General features: G+C 40.1%; 1 protein-coding gene across 1 annotated transcript in view; it reads right to left on the reverse strand.

Annotated features, from left to right (window-relative positions):
• TPK1 (thiamin pyrophosphokinase 1) overlaps window positions 1-14,473 on the reverse strand; it is a 341,274-nt gene that overhangs the window by 267,007 nt on the left and 59,794 nt on the right. The window contains exon 2 of the mRNA XM_051611450.1: window positions 7,402-7,476. Coding sequence (XP_051467410.1) covers window positions 7,402-7,476 — 75 coding nt within the window. The remainder of the gene's footprint in view (window positions 1-7,401; window positions 7,477-14,473) is intronic.

Below are 14,473 nucleotides of genomic sequence, written 5' to 3' on the forward strand. Positions count from 1 at the left end.
GTCCCTTGACATTGCTTCTCTTTATAGCAAAGCCAGCTTCTAACAAAAATTTCCCTCCCTTTCTCAAAGACTTCCTCTGTTGTATTACCCCGTACAATGATGTAATCAATGTAGTGTAGATGGTCTGGAGCTCCACCCTTCTCCAGTGCAGTGTGGATCATTCCGTGGCAGATGCTATGGCTGTGCTTCCAGCCCTGGGGCAGCCGATTCCAGGTATACTGGACACCCCTCAAGGTGAAAGCAAATTGAGGTCTGCACTCTGCTGCTACAGGAATGGAGAAAAATGCATTAGCATGTCGATAGTAGCATACCATTTAGCTGCTTTGTTCGTACTGAAGTTTCTATGCTCCAGTTCGTATTGAAGTTCCAACATGTCTGGAACCGCAGCACGCATCAGTGGAGTGACTTCATTCAGACCACGGTAGTCCACAGTCAATCTCTCTTCCCCATCAGGCTCCTGCACTGGCCATATAGAGCTGTTCAAAGGTGAATGAGTCTTACTTATGAGTCCTTGGCTCTCTAGCTGACAAATCAGGTTATGTATGGGGAGCAGGGAGTCTCTGTTGGTGTGGTACTGCCAATGATGTACTGTAGTAGAAGCTGTTGGTACCTGTTGTTCCTCCACCATAGAAGGTGGTGGCCTTGTTCCTCCGGCCACCACAGAAGGGCCATTGGAAAGACCAGGCAGGGTAGACAGCTGGCTAATGCCCTCAGTTTCCACGGCTGCTACACCAAAGGCCTATTTATACCTATTTATATTTGGATGTTCAAAGTACCCTTTCTGGAGAAAGTCTATACCAAGGATGCATGGAGCATCTGGGCCAGCTACTATCTAATGGGTCTCCCAATCATTCCCAGTCAGGCTAATCTCAGCCTCCAATACAGACAATTCTTGAGACCCTCCAATGACTCCAGAGATGGTAATGGAGTCTGCTCCTCTGTGACTGGATGGTATCAAAGCGCACTGTGCACCAGTGTCCACCAGGGCTCTATAACTCTGTGGTTCTGTTGTGCCAGGCCACCAAATCCACACTGACCAATAAACTCGGTTACCCCTCTCCTCCACCTGGCTGGAGACCGGGTCCCTCTAATGTTGAGCATGGCATCCACAAGTAACACAGGGGTATGTGTGGTGTACTGGACTCACATTTGAGTCTGAAACCCACCTGCTTGGACCAGCAGTTACTTCCTGGGAGACCAGATAAGTCATCATTCTGGGACTGTTATCTCTAATGGCACCACCCTGCAGCTGCCGTACTCCTGCACGCAGAGCAGCAGTGGGTTTGCCATCCCATTTGCTCATGTCCTCACCATGGCTGCACAGAGCAGACCAGAGACCTTTTGTTTGGCTCTGTCTGAACTGGCCTCCTAGGAGGTCCCCTGTTTCTAATAGCTGATACATGGTTCAATTCAGGAGAGGAATAGCTGTCTTTCTCCCTCTCCAATCTGGATACTCTATCAGTGTTTTCCACTCCTCAACCGTTTTTTCCACAACTAAGCCACGGGCATTTAGGGGGTTAGAGATACTGTCAGCATACTGCCTTAGCTGGTTAGCAAAGTCATCAACAGTTAGTGGTGTTTTGCCATCTCCTGTAAAGACCCTTCCTCCCAAAATGGTGGAATACAAAGGAGGAGCACACTGTGGGAGTTTCTTTAACATAAGCTTAATGTGCGGCAGCGCATCAGGGCTTTCAGGTGTGTCCCCGTTACCATAGATGACCTCCTGGACTGCCAGCTCTCTCAGATAAACAATCCCTCCATCTACAGTGTTCCATCTACTGGGTCAGCAGTGTCCTCTCCGTGGGGATATCAGCTTTTTACAGCCATTAAAAGGCAGTGACAGAGATCAAGAGTACCGTTTTTCCTCCCAATCATCTTACTGATGCCTGAATCTCTGGCTATTGATCCCAACTCCTGAGCCTCCCTGCCCTACAGGTCTATCCCATTAGCTCCCAACACCACAACAGCCATGAAACCAGTGGCTCATCCTCCCTATGAGTATAATCCTTTCTTATGTCCCTTAAATCTTTCACAGACATAGACTTAACGATTACCTCAGGGTCCGAGTCGCTATCATCCTGCCTCAGCCTGACCCTCTCTGTGCCCAACATCTGCTCCTTCCCCTGTCTCCGAGTCCTCATCACTAACACAGCGGCCGGACTTCTGTAGATGTTTCCTCTGAGCTGTCACGGGAGCTATTCGGGCTGGGGAGGGAGCGGTACCGCTCGCCGCCGCGGGTGCCGCCGGAGCAGCCCCGGAGGCCGCGCTTCCCAGCTGCACATCACGCCGGCAGCGTGAGGGGTGGCTGGTTTCCCGCGCTGGCAGCATGAGGCAGCCGCCGCCCGCAGCCGTGTTCTCACACCAGTTTTTAAGGATAACCCAGCCCTGGTTACACATTCAGGCACACCGATACTACCAAGAACAAGTAACAAAAAGCATTCCCGGAGTCTCCAGACTCGGTGAAATTGCCAGAGAAAGGAGTGGAGTAATTCTCTGAGACACTAGAAAAAGGAACAGAGTGATTCTGCATGACAGCAAAAATCATCAAATGGCTCCTGAATGCCTTAAGCCCATCTGCAGCCCAACTCCTCCAAGCAGCAAGTAATGCTTGACCACAGTAAGGAAGTAAAAAGCCAGGAACATATGTCAAAAACCCCTGCATCTCCATCACAATGAAAGCCATGCCTATGTGAAAAATCAAGTTTCTGAGAATCCAGATGAGAACTGCTATTTAAAGCAAATTTTCTTTTTTCTGGTTCAATTTCCAAACTTACAATCCTTCAAAATAAAACCTGAATTTTGTGCCCCACGTTGGGCTCAAATAATTCTGTCCTGGTTTAAACATTAAAGGTGAACACCCCCCCCAAAAAAAAAGACTAGAATTGCTGTCTGTTACCACCCTCCCCCCCACCACCCTCCCAAGGGAAGATAGAGGGGAATAAGGGAGAGAGACTTAAACTTTAGAAATTGAAACTAGAAACAAATTTACTATAACACAAGGTAAAAGGGTAAAACGTGGGGGAAGAACAGGTAAGTATTTATATACAAAACCAACCTCAGTGATGGCAGGGATATGGGGAAGGCAGGGCTGCTCCAGGGGAGAGGTCCATGGCTCCTCACAGCACCCAGTGCAGTTGGATCCTGGAGCGAGCACGTGGGAAGCTGAAGGCACCAAGCAGCATCCCCAGCAGGGAACACTGAGCAGGAAGGGAGAAAAGGGGGCGGCTTCCAGCTCTTGGCTTTTATAGATTGTGACAGGAAGTGGGCAGGAATACTGACCCTTCCAGTCTTCTAGGGTGCTCTGCAGGTGTCCAACAGTGTGCTAGGGTCTCCCAAACCATAACAAAGGCTATAGTATTACAACTACAGTAGGAACTGAAAAATACCTGCGGACGTGTTGCTTTTACCATTTAGCGCAAGTGTAACAGTCTTCCTCTTCAGCCAAGCAGAACTGCATTAGCCAATACTTTAATTCTGCAACTGTATTTATCAGTAAACCCATGTATATGAGAATACGCAGCCAGAGGTTAAATGTTGCCTAAGGAAAAAACACTACTGTAATAAGTCTTTCTCACAAGCAAATCAGAAGGTGTTATTTAACAACAAACTTGCCCTTCTCACAAACACAGCACTGATGAGAACTTCACCAGCTCGCTGTGGAATGTTATGGTTTTACTCTGATTCTTGAAATAATAATCTTCTTTTTCAGAGCATAACTTCTTACTCTTTATGGCTGTCATTATTAACATTTAAGAATCTAAAGTACTCTTCAATGCACAGCCTTTTAGCATGCTACCGTCAAGTGAAGACACAAAGACAATTCTGGATCATCTGATTAGCACAGCTTGTGGGGGCAATGTCAGAAACAAGAAGTAATTTTCAGATCCTGAACTTGAGACAATTTTACAGAGGTGATTTCTTAGCACCACAGTAATTCTGCTCCTTTCCTGGTACTTCACTAGGAAGAAATAAAAAAAAAAAACAGAAGCACTTGCAATCACTAGGCTTTGCTGAAATTCCTGGCATAAATGAGTAACTGATTTTTTTATTAAGGAGATTTTAAAGAGCAGAATTCAAAATCTCAGGAACTTCCATTTACTATCCAGAAAGCTCCTTCTGCTTTCAGCTATTAAAACCTAGGCCTCCATACTTTTCCAACTTAGAGACAGCTTCAGACTCAGCTCTCAGTCATTTCTGTTAAAGGTGTATTTACATTTGAAACCACTTACAAAGTAGTCCTAGAGACTAATGTAAGCTGGATTTTTTTCCATACTTTTTTGTTGTTGTTAAACAGGACTCAAACCAGGAATTAGAAACATTGCTGAAATACAAGTAGGAATTTAGGTGTGAGAAAAGGTTATTAAGGTAGGGCCCCCACTGGATCCACTCTTCCTTATAGGAACCTTCCAGACAGAAAAATGTGCAGCTCTAGGAAAAGCAGGACGATGGTCTCTTCCACATAATTTCCACAATTAGAATTATGACTGCAAGGGAAGCCACACAACTTCCACTGTTAAACATGGCTTCATGAACAGCTACAGTCAAAGCCCTTTCGAGAGATTTGACCCGTGTTTCCAGCCTTCTGCTTACTTGTAGTCTATTCCCAACACTCTGCATCTACCTCACCCTCCCATATTCAGTCTCCTTATATCAGCTTCACTTACTGTGAGGTCTTTTTACCTTACCTATTCCCCTTTACTGACCTATTCCCTGCAATTTCTCTTGCCATTTGGTTTATCCCCTCCCCACTATACCCAACCCAATAAAACCTTCAGTGTTTTCTGCCATATTGTTCTTCATCCTGCTTTTGCAAACTATCCTTTCTCCAGCATTTCATACATCCCGCCTTTAGGACACCACTAATACTGTATGACTGTACCTAACACAAAGAGAACATGTTCTAGGTTGGTTTACTACAGTAATAAATATAATAGAGTAAAAACATGGTAGTCTTTAGCTTATACTATCTCACTACTGTCACTTATCCAGGTTATATGGTAAATGTGGTAAAAGCTGTCCCCAGAATTGAAGAAACAAGATTTCAGTGTCCTTCACAAAGCACAGCGAAGGAAGTTCATGCAAACTTGTAAAGACTGAAATAGTTCTTTTCAAAGTATGTCAGTAAAAATAGATTTCACACAAGTCTGTAATGAGACAAAGGCTAATTAGCTACCACCAGTTTTTCTTGAGGTCAAGAGCAGCTACACCTGGGATTATTTTAGTCTAGAATACCCACATTTATTGATGTGATTTTTATTTTTTTTTTTTTTTTAAACTCAGGACATACCACATCACATCTTCACTTTTACTTGATGCTAAAGTGACATGGCTATTAAAACAAGTTATTTTGATAGGACACATTCTACTTGAAAATAATACTTAAGTATCAGCATTCTTTACTCAGTATAACATCCAAGAGTGCTGTAAATTAAAAGAAGTTGGTCAATATTTTATCTTGTTTTTTCTGTTCTGCATTTTTCTCTTCCTTTTTGCCCCAATTTGTGTAGCTGGCAATATTCTGTGGATCAACAGCCCCACTGTTTGCTTCTCATCACTCCTTTATGAGATCTCAAAAATCTACAGCAGGTCATCAAGCACTGCTTCTAAGGATGTTTCATTCTTTCAGAATGTCTTTCAGTTCACATACTAGAACCAGCAGGTTCTCCTAGTCCTGCGACAGTCTCTCTGCTGACACTCCTTCAGAAGCAGGTCCAGGAGGCACAAGATTACTGACACCTACAGTGGTCCACTGGGATTGTCAGTCAGGCATTGTCAAAACCTTGTCCTGGAGTCAGTGAGGTTTACTGAAGCTGAGGTGTTCAGAAGAAAAATGTTTCAGGTTCACTGTCACCAACTTCTGTCATTTTACTTAGAAAATATCCACCTATTTCTGGAAGCTACCTACAACCAAAAGTCTTATTAGCTTAAATGGGAGTCCTGCTCCTGACTCTCACAGACTCTTTGCAAAACTATTCATAGCACCAGTAATTACTTTCAAAACAGTTATGCTCAGAGGACAGGAACCCACTGAGGCAGTCTCAAATAAGACTTATCTTACCCCAACCCTTCACTGAAGCACTACAGTTAAGAGCCCATTAGTGTTACAGTAAAAAGCACTCCATGACCCAACAGTCACCCTGCACAGGTTTGATTGCAAGAGGAAGACTTAGAATTCTGAAGGACAGACAAAAAAAGTCTGATTAACAGAACATAGCATAAAAGGAAAATATGCATGGTACTATGAGAAGCTAAATACTGCCATTTAGTAACTGTGCATGTCTGGTTTGCTGTCTCTTTTTCTACCTCAACCCTCAAAACATGGGAAAGTTTGAACTAAGAAATAAGATCAAACCACTTCTTCCCTTTGTTATTTAAGAGAATATGTCTTTCAGTGTACCTTTTTAAATTAAAAAATATGTAGAATCACATCTAGAAAATACACTTGACAGCACTTCCACTTCTTGCTGCCATTTCATGCTGATATTGCAAGTGTGATAGAGTCTGTTTTGGCTACAGTACTTATTCAGGGGCTTTTAATCATCCTGTGCAAGTCTTTTTTTCTTTTCTCACTCCTCTGTCTATTCAGGCACCTAATTTAGGTTTACTCAAGTGCTATGAATACATCCTGCCTGCCTCATCCCCCACTCCAATTCCTTCCAACTGTACAGCTACCCCCTGCCAGGTCTTATGCCTATAGTGAAATACCTCTATCTGCCCCAGTCAGTTAAGAGGAATCTCTCTGCCAGATTTCCATCCTGCTAACAAGTTAGAGAGAGTTCCTGTGGTTTGCCAGAAAGCTCCTGAAGCACTAAATCTCTGCACCAGAGGAATTTATAGCTCAAAGCTTGTAAAGATTTACATCTCCACAAAATGTCAGTAAATCTGCAGCTATCAAACCAAAGATGATGATTAGCACTCTGCATATGAAAAAAAGGGGTAGTGAAATCTGATTTGCTTATTTCTGACACACACTCAAATTCCCACTGCTTTCACAACATAGTATCTACATGGTTCATTTTATTTTGATTAAAATTAACACATTTCACTGATGACCTTTAAAGGAATGCTTGCTTTCAGGCACTTAGATGCACCATTGATCTACTACACTTTGTCAGCAAAACAATGATCATTCCTAAGATGCCTCTGAAAAGCTACAGTCTTACACAGATCAGTCTATAAAGTTCCCACTGCTGTAAGCAATGCAGAGATGCAGAACTTGCATAATCAGCTCATTTGCTGCATTCAGCAACAAGGGACATATTCTGCCTATTCACACCCTCGCCAGAAGGTTGCTCTAGTTAAAAGGAAATTGGCACATTGCAATTCAACAGACATGAAGTACATTAGCTGGCTAGTAGCTAAGTAAATAAGCAAATGGAGATGTATGTAAGTTATTATTACCTTTGCTCCACAGACAATGAAAATGACCTTTGTTGAAAGGCTGGTTCAAAATCAGAAGGCAAAACTTCAGGTTTCCTGTAAGACAAATGTTGATTCTTATTAGTGAAAATATTGGTTTCCCCCTCTCTTTTTATTTTTTTTTTTGCCACATTACTGTTAGTCCAGCTGCCTCAGAGCAACTCCACTAATTCCTTGCTTCTTAGGTTTTATCATTTTCAGACAAAGAAGCTGTCAGAACTTCATTAGACACCTTTTACTTGGTAGGGGTTTGTTAAGCTTTTAATGTATAAGTGACTTTTACCCACTGATGGCCATGCTCAACAGGACCCACATCTCTACAGCTCTATCTGGATGCAGCATTAACTGACACAAGTCTTGCCCCGGACTCTTAACAGGGAAGGCTGTAGCTGACTCTGTATGAAGCTGTCTCTAATCTAGGTTCAATATTCCACTTTCCTGGTGGATGCAGAACTCCTGCTGCCATCAGTGGCTTCTGTGCCTAAGTTTTAGTATCATGAAGCAGTTTTAATTGTGGTAGTTCCACTCTGGTAAATACTTTACAAATTCACAACGAAAGGCCGTGCCCAATCTTAAAATCAAAGCTAGTAAAAGTGAACTTCAGCCTGCATTATCTAGTGATACTGCAGATAAAAATCCCAGTGGATTTACTTCAACCTGAACTGATCCAACTTGATTTGGGTGCTAAAGCCTCCCACCCTAGAAATATGTCCATTGTGAAGGCAGATAATAAAACTACAAATATAAAAGCCTTAAAATAAAGGGATTTCTGATACAACACACTTTGCTTTCAAAGAGTAAATATGTAAGTCTTATGATGGTTGCCTGTGGTGGGATTTGCATTATTTCACTTCCTAATTATCTTGCCAGTCATACAGGAATAAAAGTTTCCCCTGGAGCTTGATATCCTAAGGCAATCACGTTAATGAAGTATAACTTGGTCATGTGAAGCCACTGTAATTGAAAAAAAGAAAACCTCTATTACTAGAAGGTCTTTTGGGCTTTGAGCAGATCCAGCACAGCAGGAGGCAGAAAGCTCCAGGTGAAACTGTGGCTTAAGCCATATGATATTACCAGGGAAAACACAGGTGGTGAAAGTCCTGAAGGTACAGTAACATCTTGGGTTAGGAGTAGGGAGGGGAAAAATCTTTAAAATAACAAATTCAATGCATGTTTAGGTGTACACAGTGAAGATCAGCAGACTGGGACACCACTACACTGCATCACACCTTTTAAGTGATTTAGTGTTTCTTCACTGGCCCATTCCATGCCTCAGTTCCCTAAAACGGAAATAATAATTTTGTTCTCTTTTCTAAGTATCAAGAGAAACATCACAAAATACCTAGATAATGTTTACTCCAGTAAATAGTGTACATGTCTATCACAGCCATCTTCTGCATGGTGCTTTCAAATACCTTCCCTCATGTCTTCCACTTGCATCTTTGCTGACATGGTCCACACTCCTATTTAATTCATGTATATATAGGGGAATACATTTACTCAGAAAAAAAATGGAGAGGTCAGTGCAGCTACTAAACAAAGGAAAGTGAGTAAAACCTTTTTCTTTGTGTAAATCTGAACAGTTTTGCCTTGTCCTTGAACTTCAAGAGAAAGGCAGAAAACAATGCATTCAAACTGAGTACCACTTTCCAGCTGCCTCACAAAATGGGACCTCAGCAGTAGATCTCCTAATGAAGGTTAAATGAGAAAAGATGCCAACTCCTTACATTACACATAATCATCTAGTGGTGCCCTCGACTGAAAAAAGCCAGCAAACATCACAGGTTCTTTTACTGATACAATAGTACATATAGACATGGGTGCTGTAAACTTATTCCTGCTGGTGAATCACAAAAGGCATTTCTGTTTTAAACCCTTAAGCCATATCAGCATTTGAAAACACAGTCGATTTTTAGCTTTTTTTGCACATCAGGAGGACTCTTTTAATATATTAAAGTATGTTTTTTAAGCCACAGGGAAATTTTGGAGGCGATTTCAGAAATGACACCTTCAAGAGCTTCCAGTAAAGTCAGAAGAGCTGCTGGCTCTTACTTCTTCAGTTGTGATGAAGAGGCAAAGAAGTAGGTGGCCCCAGCACACACAATTAAGAGGGGTTTTATGTGTGGTCTTGGTTGCTTGTTGTGGGTTTTTTTAAGTGCAGTTATGGGTTGAAAAAGTGAATAAATGGAAATTATTGTTTCTCCTGCTTTTAGAAAACTGAATGTTCCAGTAATTTCAAACCACTGAAATTAATGCATGATAAAAAGCTATGATTAATGCTACCAAAATAAGCCTTAATGTCACTGTTTTAATGGTGCTCACCGAGTTAATATAATACTGGAAAAAGGGCTCAGTCCTTGGTAGATGTAAAACAGTAATAAAATTGAGCTGTAATAATTTGCAACCATTGCCCTAAAAACTATTAATAAATCAGACTTTTGATGGCAAAGACCATGTCAACAGACAGAATAATATCACTCTGGGAAAAACTGAAGAGAGCTCACTGTGCCACTGCTCCTAGCACTCTACTGGCTATTCATTTGAAAACAAATCTACCTCAAGGCCATTTATCTTTAAAAGCCCTTAACAAATTAGGAAGCATCCATTCCTGGACTGTCTGCCCATCCATTTTTCACAAAGATAATTAGCACCCTGACCCAACCATTAATGAAATTGTGCTCTGTTTGGACTAATGGGAAAGAAAACTCTGTGAACAAGAATTCTGCAGTGAAAATAACCTGTTCCCAGACATGGTTATCTCCTCTTAGGAAGCTTTTGTCAGCCTTTGGTAAGAGGCAGAACAAGTTGGTCTCCTGCATAGTTTCTTCCATTTTTAGTATAATTTTCTCTTCATTATGCACTTTTCTTGCAGCTCTTGCAGACTGAGCTAATTCAGCCATCTGCAGGATAAGTAAGAAAGAATAAATTCCTCCATACAAAACCTCCAGTTTATTCTTGATGTTTACATCAACACAGAAAATTAATGGAGTCGGGTTCTCTTATGGAGGAATTAAGTCATGCAGTAAGGCCTAATTGCTACAGGACAGGACAGAAGGATGATTATAAATTTTTACTTGCATTTAGGGAACCAAATTAGTTCATCTCCAGTATTACCTGTTTGTTTTCCTATTTGATGCTTATACACCTTGCAGTCTTACAGGCGTAACTTACAGACATATATATTAGCAGGCACAACTACACCAACAGCCACTTGCATGCAAAAAATATAGTTAAAAAAATCTTTTTGAGGACTCAGAAAATTCCTAGTCTTTGGATAAAGCTGGAACATTTTAATCCTGCCTGAAACACAGATAACCACTTCCTTACTTTACTAAGTTGCAAATCAATCAGCAAACCCTAGAATTTCCCCTGGGATTATCAATGAACAACCTCATCCTTTCTGAACTTTTTCCCTTCTCTGCTTTCCAACTTTTATTTAGCTGCACTTCTCTGATGAAGCTTTTCTCATAGTTGCTTAGAAAGGACTTTAATCAAAGGTGTTGTGAATATCTCTGACAGCCTAAGCAATGCTTTTTTACCCTTTTTTTTAACTCACTCAGAAGAATTCCCATACATTTTAGAGCACACATTTCTTATTCTAAAAGCCTTCTTGGCTTCTCTCTGTCATTTTATCCTCATCTAGCCATTCTATAAATATTTATAATATCATTATGCATTTTTTATTGATTTCCACTTGTCACATGCCAGTCTTCAGGCTGTATGTCTGTCACAAAGTATATACAAAAGGCATACATATATTTTAAAGACAGTCTTTTCTCTGGTAGCCAATAAAATAATATATGCCCCTTCTTTGTTACCTTTAAGTGTCAGAATAGTATTGCCACAAGTTATTCCAAATACTGTGAGGTTCTTGGCTATTGAATTTTATGAGAGGGAAAAAGCTTTCATTGCTTCAAACAAGAGGGCTGTTGGAAAAGATCACTGCTAATCCCAGTCTTTGTGAAATGTAAGCAGGAACATGCAAGGTAAGAATACACTGTTCCAAGATACCAGCATGCCTCAAGGTACAAAGTATGACTCCAACGTCCGAGCTTTGACCATATAAATGGGCTTCTGCTAAGCAATTAATATTTTTCTTTTTGCCTTTTACTGCATGTCTGAAGAAACATTGCTTTCCTTTTCAATGATCTATCAAGCATCTTCCACAAAGAGGCAAGTTCGCTACAGAGGAAGAAGAAGGAAAGAGATATGTAGTACAGTGGGATTTTACCATTAGTAAAGTATTTCATTAATTTAATCTACAAAGTTGAAAGTTGGAAGATGGTTACAAATTTTCAGAAAATGTTTGTACTGGTAGGAATATGTCTAGATATCCAAGATACTAACCAAAATCCCTTGAAAAGATACTGCTGTGATTTGAGTTACCCAAATTCTTGATCACATAGGTGGGAGTCCAAATATGTAATGAGCTTCTGAGAGAGAAAAACTGAGTGATCACACTGAAAACTTCCTCCTGCTCATCTTGCTGTTCTCGTATTAGACTACTTTCCAGGGTTTAGGAAAAAAAAGTTATTTGGTTTTGAGTAGCACCATTCAGGAAATTCCTGCCCCAGAGATTCGTGTTTTGAATGAACAATTACTACTTAAATGTCAGAGTATGTGGGAAGGAAAAAGGCATTTTTCACTGATAAAAGACATCAGAGCAACGGCCTGAGGCAGCTCTTGGTATGGCAGCTGAACTTTATTCTGCGTTAGAAGACTTAGCATTGAAATTGTAATTCTAAGAATTAACCATAAGCTCTACTTAGTGGGACCTTATCACAATAAATCCCAAAGAAAGCAGTTAATGAAACCAACAAACATAACAAAATAATGCTCCTGCAGAACTACAATGAAGATAGATAACGCTATTGCTATAGATTAAAAAAAAAAAAAAGGCAAAGTTACTGAAGCAGTTTGCATGTTGCTGTTTTGAGGTTTGGTTTTGGTGGGGTTTTGTTTGGTGGTTAAATAATACATTAAACTTTTCTATTTAATTGAAATACAGTCTACAAAAAAAAATCAGAAAATGTCAGGCTTTACTTCAAAAGTTTTCTTAACATACTGTGTGGGGACTGAAAAACTTGGTTTCTGTGTAGTGCTAAACACTACCAAGTCAAAGAAAAGCTGGAATGGAAACTTTTGCTATTGGTGAAGAATATATCACTAACATGGAATAATAAACAAACGAGCTTATAAAGGCATCAGTTTAACATAAAGAAAAAAATCATTTTAATCAATTGGAGTGAACAATTTTAACACTTAAGGAAAAAAGGTTTTAATACTGACACTCCTTAAATTAGGAACACGGTTATTTAAAATATACTACTTTATTAAAGTAGCCCACATTCTTGCTTAAATGAAGGCTCAGGTAGTAAAAATGTACATAATTTTCTGCCAAGTAATCATCAATGCTCTGGGAAAAACTACTTCCCAGCTTATTGAAATGGATTGTTTCATTCAGAGCTTGTTTTAAGATCTACCATCCACATCCCAAATATACTCAACTGGAACTGCCTCCTGAAGCAAATCAATGTTTATTTAGACAAAAACTAAGGAGAATGTGTTCTCCAGACTAAGGAGCACCCCCCCATTTCCTGAAAAGGTTTCTTCATTGTGGCTCTACATGTTTTTTATTTTTTAGGCATTGAAACAATTCCACCTGTAGTTTCCTACCTAATACGTAGATGCAGCTTCTAACAGGTAATTTATTTGCTGATCTATCAATTATTCTTAAAAGTTGATTTCTCCCTCATAAGATTCTGGTTTTATCAATGAATGTCTTTGGCAACTCACTGATGATAAGTGCTATCTATGTCTCCTGTAACAAGTAGCATGGCACAATAAAATCAGGTCTATAGAGCAAAACTGTTGATGCTGAAGGTATAATATTCCCATTATACATGTTTTGGAAAGACAGGGAGCAAGGGAGGCTACTTCAGGTTAGGTCTGGTCTGATCCTGTAGACTAAATACCCATCAGCAGCAGGAGAGCATCATGCGCACTCCTGGAGCACAATTTTTGCTTCATCCAAAAGGAAATTAGCTTACACATTCCAAAACCACTCTGTAATGTAAAGCAAACCACAGTAAATATGCAGAATCAGGAGACTTGCTTCCAAGCATATTCTTTATCCAAAATAAAATGATAATGTAGACATACCAATAGTTGCATGGCTTTTGATTTTTTTATTTTTTAAACCATGTCTTTACTAAACTAAGATGACTAATACCACAAGATCAGTTTAGTTTAAATGAGCAACAGATTTTTGTAATCTTACACTGATCAAAATTTGGCTCTAACTTTAGATTTTTATACTTGAGAAGTAACTTGACACTTGTATCTGTCACGTAGGGAAGGTGGAAGGGAGCATTAACCCAAAACTTGAGCTTATCTGCACTATGAATACCTAGAAAAGCGCTTAACATTGAATCCTAAGATACTACTTTTTAAGTTTATTTTTCAGAATAAAATCCCACTTTGTACTGAATGCATAGTGCACCTCATACAAAAATGCCCCCGTTCTGCTGTTCTCTTTCTTGAACTAAGTTTTCCCTGAGCAATGTGTCCCTATACCAGGAAACTCAGTGCTCTGCAGTGATACCATGGACTCCAAAAGCACCATTTCAAACTTATGCAGCCTAGATCAACACTCTGAAATGTAAATGCTTCACATTTAAAAAGTTTCACAACTCCTGCATATTTGCTACTTTGAAAATGGAAGAGCTTCTTTCAAGTCAGCCATTAAAATCCACTCCCTATGTGTATGCTCTTGCTAACAAGGTAGTTCTCAGCTTTAATTCAGAAAACAGTTAGGCTTGGACTATTGCATTAATTATAGCCACTACTGATATAAAATTGTGTAGCTGCATTTTACCACACTGCATCCTAAACCTCCAAACACACCATTTAATTTTCCTTGTAAGACTGACAAATCCAATAATAAACCAGCACAAATTATGCAAAAGGATCACAATGCCTTACAAACATGTTCTCAACCTTAATGAATGAATAAATCAAATATGCAGACCCAGCTGCTTTTCATGTAAAGTCA

The sequence above is a fragment of the Apus apus genome, chromosome 2 (genome assembly GCF_020740795.1).
Source record: "Apus apus isolate bApuApu2 chromosome 2, bApuApu2.pri.cur, whole genome shotgun sequence".
Taxonomy (NCBI): domain Eukaryota; kingdom Metazoa; phylum Chordata; class Aves; order Apodiformes; family Apodidae; genus Apus; species Apus apus.